This window comes from Eufriesea mexicana, unplaced genomic scaffold, assembly GCF_001483705.2.
Source record: "Eufriesea mexicana isolate 0111107269 unplaced genomic scaffold, ASM148370v2 scaffold8839, whole genome shotgun sequence".
Lineage (NCBI taxonomy): Eukaryota > Metazoa > Arthropoda > Insecta > Hymenoptera > Apidae > Eufriesea > Eufriesea mexicana.
Window position 1 is genome coordinate 451,418 of NW_016916568.1, and position 8,321 is coordinate 459,738.

The 8,321-nt window shown below is 27.2% G+C and overlaps 3 protein-coding genes across 7 annotated transcripts in view; 2 read left to right on the forward strand and 1 right to left on the reverse strand.

Moving 5' to 3' along the window:
- The first annotated feature begins 677 nt into the window (after nucleotides 1–677).
- On the forward strand, nucleotides 678–3,939 carry eIF3b (eukaryotic translation initiation factor 3 subunit B). Its single transcript, XM_017907691.1, has 11 exons — nucleotides 678–825; nucleotides 1,050–1,245; nucleotides 1,320–1,632; nucleotides 1,716–2,072; nucleotides 2,151–2,293; nucleotides 2,372–2,507; nucleotides 2,585–2,780; nucleotides 2,870–3,050; nucleotides 3,127–3,367; nucleotides 3,438–3,546; nucleotides 3,628–3,939. Exons 1-11 carry the CDS (start codon nucleotides 690–692, stop codon nucleotides 3,726–3,728), a joined length of 2,109 nt encoding a protein of 702 aa, XP_017763180.1. The 5' UTR covers nucleotides 678–689; the 3' UTR covers nucleotides 3,729–3,939.
- Nucleotides 3,940–4,165: 226 nt separating this feature from the next.
- On the reverse strand, nucleotides 4,166–6,599 carry PGS1 (Phosphatidylglycerophosphate synthase 1). Its single transcript, XM_017907692.1, has 8 exons — nucleotides 6,568–6,599; nucleotides 5,946–6,138; nucleotides 5,754–5,876; nucleotides 5,407–5,684; nucleotides 5,054–5,325; nucleotides 4,732–4,968; nucleotides 4,449–4,658; nucleotides 4,166–4,387 (listed from the first exon to the last, which is right to left on the reverse strand). The coding sequence occupies exons 1-8, from the start codon at nucleotides 6,597–6,599 to the stop codon at nucleotides 4,185–4,187; spliced, it is 1,548 nt and encodes a 515-aa protein (XP_017763181.1). The 3' UTR covers nucleotides 4,166–4,184.
- Nucleotides 6,600–7,208: 609 nt separating this feature from the next.
- The window catches only part of EndoB (SH3 domain containing GRB2 like, endophilin-B), a 4,129-nt gene continuing 3,016 nt past the window's right edge, over nucleotides 7,209–8,321 (forward strand). For all 5 annotated transcript variants that reach the window (XM_017907705.1, XM_017907707.1, XM_017907709.1 and 2 more), the window contains exons 1-2: nucleotides 7,209–7,309; nucleotides 8,053–8,194. In XM_017907705.1, the coding sequence (XP_017763194.1) occupies nucleotides 7,247–7,309; nucleotides 8,053–8,194 (205 nt within the window). In that variant the 5' untranslated portion in view covers nucleotides 7,209–7,246. The remainder of the gene's footprint in view (nucleotides 7,310–8,052; nucleotides 8,195–8,321) is intronic.

An 8,321-nucleotide genomic window follows, 5' to 3' on the forward strand; every position in this document is an offset into this window, starting at 1 on the left:
ATATATTTACTTTTGTTACTAACATTTTTTAACAATATACAAAAGAAGATGCGAAAGATAGGAACAATATTTAAAGTAAATCATATCTTTACAGGCGATATTATTATTGTTAAGTGTACATATTGTAACTATTAAATGTTAAAAAAATGAAATCATAAGAAATAAAAAGAAATTGATTTTCAAAAAAAATTGTTCAATATTCTTCCACAATTAACATAAAAATTAAAAATTATTCTGAAACATTCTTAGGAAATAAAGAAATTTGATTCATTTATTTATGTATGCTACGTATTAACTTGATATAGTAAATACCTAATTCATGAAGTTAGTTCATAATCATATCAGAACAAACAACATTCAACACTTAAATTAACATCGTTCACTTCCAGATTATTTAATAAATTAACAGATATTTTATTATCTAATTATGCTTTCATCTCCCAATGGCTTATTCATTTAAGTGCTAATTAATATCATATGTTTCTTAATATATACGGAAATTTGTGCAAATATAGTTATTAACTACAATAAATATAATAAACTTCGAAAAAAAAAAGATTGATTATGTATATTCATTCAAAAATAGGTACAATTTTGATCACTTCCACTTCTCAAAAGTTGTATTGAATGCAGAAAGGCAACTTGCTGCCATTTTCACTTGATTCCCTGTACGTTTAGAGGTTTCCAAGATGGTGAAGAAAACGTTAGCAGATAAAATACCTCAAAACGAGGATAACGTTAAAAATAATGATGATATATTTAACGACGATGAAGAGCCAAATTTCAGCGATCCTGAAGGGTTCGTCGATGATATTACTGATGAAGGTAAACGAAACTTTTCTTTAATGACAGCCAACAAAAGCTATGCTTTGATGACTGAAAGCATGGCTACGCATAATCGCAAATGTGGCATGCATAGCTAACCTAAAAAGTCACGGGTATTTTACATTTAGTTTTAAATATTATTTTTTAATTTATTTTAGATATAAATTTTTTTTAATATCATGTCACGAGTAAAAATTACATTTTTAGTTTTCTTTTCTTTGTAGAACTCCTTGGTGACATTTTAAAACAAAAACCATCAGAGACAGATGGGGTAGAATCAGTAATTGTGGTAGATGGAGTTCCCCAAGTTGAACCAGAAAGATTGGAGAAACTGCAATCTGTCATTAACAAAGTCTTAGGAAAGTTTGGTACAATAGTAAACCAATATTATCCCAAAAATGAAAATGAGTATACAAAAGGGTAGGCTTATATTAATAATATGTGTGAAACTATTGCTATATAATAAATGCTATATATAATTTACTTTATTTCAGATATATATTTCTAGAATATAATAATCCTCTCAATGCTTTAGCAGCTGCACAATCTGTAAATAATTACAAAATTGACAAACAACATACCTTCAAAGTAAATTTATTCACAGATTTCAAAAAATTTGAAGAAATTTCAGATATATGGGAACCCCCAAAACCACAAGAATTTAAAGCAGCAGCTGATTTACATTACTATCTTTTAGAACCTGATGCTTATGACCAATTTTGTGTACTTTGTGGCAATGGATCTTCTGTTACTGTTCAAGTCTGGCAAAATTCTGCTCCAGAACTAACATTACTTGAAGATCGTTCTGTAAGTTATTATACATTTTATCTAATATTTATATTAATTCAATTACTAATTCGTTTAGACTTAAATTTTTCTATTTCCTGTAGCGTTGGACTGAGACATATGTTAAATGGTCTCCATTAGGAACATATATAGCAACATTCCACAAATTGGGTGTTGCATTATGGGGTGGTCCCCAATTTTTGCAACAAGCCAGATTTAGTCAGAAGGGTGTTGAATGTATTGATTTCTCTCCTGGAGAGCGTTATTTAGTAACTTATACTCCGCGAACTGATCTTGGTTCTGATCAAAAACGTCTTGTAATTTGGGACATTCTGACTGGTCAAGAAAAACGCGCATTTTATGCAGATGGTTCTTCAGCATGGCCTATTTTCCGCTGGTCACACGATGATAAATACCTTGCTCGTATGGGAGAAGATATCTTAAGTGTCTATGAAACACCTGTATGTTCCATTTTTAATGCTATAAGTGAGACTATATTTAATTGTATTTCGAGTTCAATAAGTTTATAAATATTACAGTCATTTGGATTGTTGGATAAAAAAAGTATAAAAATTCCTGGTATCAGGGATTTTAGTTGGTCTCCTACAGATAATGTTCTTGCTTATTGGGTGCCAGAGGATAAAGATGTTCCAGCTAGAGTCACCCTTCTGGAAATTCCAAAGTAATTAATTATTAATTTTTTAACATATTTCATATTTCCTAAATTATTTGAGTTATCATTTATTACTTATGTTTCTAGCCGAAATGAAATTCGTAACAAGAATTTATTTAATGTAGCTGACTGTAAAATTTATTGGCAAAAATCAGGGGATTACCTCTGTGTTAAAGTCGATCGTTTTGCCAAGCGCAAAGAGAAAACGGAACAGAAGTACACGGTACTGTATTAAATAAAATATTCAATATAGTAAAATATATGTATTTTGTATATAATAATTCATATTATCATTAACAGGGTATGTCATACAATTTTGAAATTTTTCATATGAGAGAAAAACAAATTCCAGTCGATAGTGTAGAAATAAAAGAACCAATCCATGCATTTGCTTGGGAACCTGTTGGAAGTAAATTTGCTATTATTCATGGAGAAATTCCAAGTGTTAATGTTAGTTTTTATGAAGTACGATTTGGTCATCAACCAGCTCTCCTTAGTAAGATTATTTGTATTAATTATCCCATGCAACTTAATAAATAATATCAACATAATAATGTATATATAAATATTTATTTTATTTGACAGAAAAATTAGAGAAGAAAGCTTGTAACCATCTATTTTGGTCACCATCTGGACAATTTATTGTGCTTGCTGGATTAACAACTATGGCAGGAGCTTTGGAATTCATTGATACTAACGATTTTACTATTATGAACTCAACTGATCATTATCAAACTTCAGATGTAGAGTGGGATCCTACTGGACGGTATGCATTTGTTTCTGTATTTACATATAAAGCATTTCTTATTATAAAAATGGTATAAACCTGCATCTTGTCATAGGTATGTGGTAACAGCTGTTTCTAGTTGGAAAACTAGTGTGGATAATGGATACTGGATATGGACCTTTCAAGGACGTATCTTAAAAAGGGTTAATCTTAATCAGTTTAATCAACTATTATGGAGACCAAGACCACCGACACTATTAACATCAGAACAAATAAAAGAAATTAAGAAAAATTTGAAGAAATATTCTGCGCAATTCGAAAGCAAAGATCGTATGCGATTAACACGTGCTTCAAAGGTATTTGTATTATATTGTATCTATACATATTTAATATAGATTATAAATTTACTAACAAAATTATTTATAGGAATTAATTGAGAAACGTTGTGCTGCGATGAAAGCATTCGAAGAATATCGTTCAAAACGTGTACAAGAATGGAATGATCAGAAACCGCGACGTTTAGAATTACGTAATGGTTTGTATTTAAAAGTGAAATATTTAGCATCCTTTTTTCTTTTCTTTTTTTTCTTCCTTTTGACGTTTGATCTTTTTTCAGGTATTGACACTGATGAATTAGATTCTGATTTAAAGAATGTGGAAGAAGAAGTAATAGAATTTTTCGTCAAGGAAGAAACATTCATCATCGACGAAAAATAAAATTTTGTGGAAGAAGTTTTCTTCTCTACCATTTCTGGAAATCTCTAGTGTAAAAGAAATTCAGTCATCTGTGAAAAGTGTCATCGAAGTTATTTTCTTCCGAAGTCACAAATTGTGACTGTCAATAGTGGACTGAAATGACTATTTTAAGTGGTTATGAACAGTTTCTCTTATACTACTTCTGCATTCTAATTAAAATTATTTCTACTTTTCCGACGTTGCGTATGAAACGTCGTAAACATAATACCATAATGTTTTATCACGTTCCATACAGGATAGTATGTCATTCAACAAATAACTATTATCAGTATAAACATATATATTGTACTTCTTTATTTATCAAACCCATTTAGCACGATTTAATTTTATATATTTATAAATAGGTAAAAAGATACGGTATTTTCATTCATATCTTTTCATTACTTTTAAACATAATATGTACGATCTAATTGCATATCAAAAGTAGTACCGAAACAGTGCAACAATAGCACATACCCAAATTGATGGAATTCTGTCCTGTTCGAAAAATGTCTTATTCGTTACACATTTTCCGTACGAAAATAAGTAATCATGCTCTTTTTGTAATTCATTTTGTAAATTTTTATTTTTAGTTATAATAGCAACCTGAGTTTCTAAATCTTTGTTGACCGACCTATAACCTAAAATTAATTTTTTTTTTATTATTTTAGAATTAATTTATCTTTCAATTTTATATTTTACCGAAGTTAGGAGATCCAATAAGCGTAAGACAAGGTTTTTCTTGATGTGGTAAAAAATACCAGAGCCCTTTGGCATGGTATGTCCATCCTGGTTTAATAAATTCCAACAAAGTTATCCTATTTTGTTGTCCTAACTTATTACAGTATTTCATAAATGATTCCTCTATTTTTGTGTAAGCTGCTGGGATGCCACCAGCAATGCCCTTTGCAGCTAAATATAATATGTCACATTAATTAAAAAATTAAATAATTTTTTTTCTTTTATTTGTACAATAAAAACTTACAAAAGAAACCATTGGTGGTTGGATGCGCTGTTAAAAGATGACATGTTCCTTGACAATGTTTAAGTAATGCTTCAATGTACTCTGAAGTTAAATTAAAATAACCAGTTGCTAATTTAAGTATTGTACCTGGTGGGGATGTTCGTAAAAGTTGTAATGTTATCTGGCTATCATGATAAATATTTAACTGACCCATTTGTATTAAAGGAAAGATCCAAGTATCTATGTCTATATTTTCAGCTATAAAAATAATTAAAAATATACTTTAATTTTAACTTATTATTTCATAAATATATATACAACCAAGAAATATGTATATATATACCCATTTTTTCTATATTACATTGTTTCTCTAATTCCTTTTGAAACAAAGATTTTACACTTTTTGCAGCTTTTTTAATAAATGTAGTTGGGTCTTTAAGAGGATTCACTTGCATAGCAGAATTTAATAATGCAGTTCCATCTGGTTGAAGCACAAAACTAAATTTTCCCACCCTTTGAACCAGCTCATCATAAAAATCACAAAGTTCTTCACAATTTTCAATCAAAAAATAACGATCTTGTCGATTTGTAAAATAGTCATTACTAAGATTAGCACTAAAAGATAAAATTAATTCATAAAATATTTGCTTATTTTTTAAAATGATGCCATATACAATTGAATATATTAATGTTTACCCGCTAATTATTAGATCATTATCTACCATATACAGTTTCATATGTTGCAATCCTATTAGTTCATTGAAGCGATCTGGTATAATCATTTTTAAGAATCCACGAAGTTTAGGGGTATGATACAGAAAAATTTGACAAGATTGACCATACTTTCCATTAAGTAATGATTCTAACATTTTACGAGAATTGAGTTTACCTCTAGATCCTCTCATAAAATCTAATAAAATTTTAACTTCGACATTACCATTACTTCTATTTAAAGTTTCATTTATAACATTTACCTACACACAATAAAAATATTATTATTTATCATATTAAATTCTTTATTACTTAGGTCTTATTACACTTACCAAATTGGATTCTAATTTTCCTGTACCTAAATATAATGATGCAAATGTTATCCTTTTCTTTGCATTCTTACATTTTTGTATAAGTATAGAATAAAATTCACTTGGCTTATGAATAATCTTAACCTAAAATTAAAATTTTTTGTTAAATATAGTAAGAATATACCATTTAAATTAAAAATTATTTATATTTACGTTAGATCCATTTATACCAAAATAAGGAGAACTTTTAAATAACCACGTTAGTGTATGAAATTCAGGCTGCTCTATTTTAAATATTAAATCTTTCTCTTCAGCTACCATAGTAATTGGTATAATATTCTTTATTGCAGATGAAGAAAGTTTTGGTTCTATTGTACTAGATGTTAATAATTTTCTTGTATAAAACCTAAAATGTTATGTCAGAAAATATTATATTTTTTATGAATATATGTTAGTAATCATACAATTTGTGACAAAAATATAGGAAGAATATTTTTGCAATACATATCTAAAATCAAATTATTAAAATTACATTAATTTTATTCATAAAACATCGAATCAAATTTCTTAAAAATTTATGATACAAGCATGTAATGTGATTTACATGCAACAAAAAATTACTGTCATAAAATTAATTTCTCACTATGTGACTTTAATTTATAATTTGTAATTTCCCAAATATCAAATTTCATAAATTTATGAAATGTCATTTTACATTACGGAAACATTTTTACGTCATATTAACGTACACAGGTTAAACTATCTTTATTTGCTTTAACAAGAGCGAAATTTTATAGTACATTTATAGTGTTTGAACTTGTTTAATTTTACTCACCGATTTACGGTCTTTAAAATAAAGCTATGCATGAGTAGATCCTTAAAATAATTATATGTTAACAAACACCTTTCAAACTACAAATTACTCTTCCCTCTCAATTACAAATAGCTTTGCACGCTACCTTTTGAGTTTTACGTACATTATAAGAAATTATGCGTATACATTCGAAATTCTAATACAAACAATATTTTTCAATAAGTTACAATAAAGGTAGTAATCATAATAGATGTTCATATTATTTACACTAGTCTTATCAATATATTAAATATTTATAGCAAAATTCAAAATCTTATTATAGTATAAAATTTTCTAAGCGAAGAAATGATTTTCATATTATATAAAAGTATCATCAGAATAAAGTTCTAAGAAACTAATGCATATTTTACCTTTTCCTAATCTTTATACTTACAACTTCACTTACAACTTTGTATGTTTTTAATAAATGTAAAGTATATTGTAATATAATGAATAATATAATGAAATATGCATAAAAATATTACTTCACTTAATTTGATGAAATTTTTATTTGAATAAAATTGTAAATTTTATACAAATGGTTATACATAAAGTGCAGACGAAGCGCCACTTCCCGGAGGAACCTAGAATTAGTGATCGATAGAAAATAAAGAGTGGCAGGGGACAATTGTTGAAGATTCATATCGATACACACGTAAAAATGGATTTAAATGTTAAAAAAATAGTAAAAGGTGCTGGTGCAGTGCTTAGTAGGGTTGTACAGGTAAGAGGAATTTATTATAATAATTCAACAGATTTTCGTTGATAGAAAAGTATTCTAGTTAAGGCACTTGTAACTGAACGCTGTCATTTCTGACATTTTGTACTTTTTTCAGCGAGGAAAACATTTAAATAGAATGATCATCACTTGACAGTTACTATTTTATTTAAATTTTATGAAATCGTATATTTTACAATAATTTTTATATGTGAAACATTATGTATATATTTTTGTTAATTATTTCTTGTCTATGCATTAACTTTAATTGTTGAGATCTAAGGTTAGTAGATATATCACATTTCAATTATTGTTTGTGTTTTATACTGTGCTGTTTATTAATTTCTTTGTTTTCATTGATATCACTTTATGGTGATATTGCTTGTTTTTCTAGAATTTTTCAATTTTAAACAACTTCAGAATGAAGGTGTTTAATATTTGCTAGTTAAAGAATTAATCATTCGATGACTCAGAATATATCAAATAAGTTAGAATGACTAAGACTGGCCCTTCCTAATTTTTTAAGTTAATGTCATCACAATTAGATTCAAAAATATGTTTTACCACTATAAGAATCAAAATAAGAATGAAAAATATTAATTATTACATTATAAAAAATTAGAAAATTAAAATTAATTTAAAGAAGTTATTTTAGTTTAAGAGTAAATTAAAATTTTTATATGAATTAAGAATAAATCTGCTGTTATTTAATATAACAGCAAAGTTGTATGTTTAAAATATTTTTTTAGATGACAGAAGAAGCATTAGGTACATCAGAAAAAACTGAATTAGATGCACATTTAGAACATCTTGCAGATAGAGCAAATGCAACTAAAACATGGACTGAAAAAATCCTTTGGAACATGGAAGCAGTTCTTACTCCAAATCCAGGTAATTAGAAAATTATGTGCTAAATTTAACAATCTTATATATATAATACATATATAATATATTACATGTATAATATATAATTAAATATATAATAATATAATATAATACAATATTATATAAAATACTT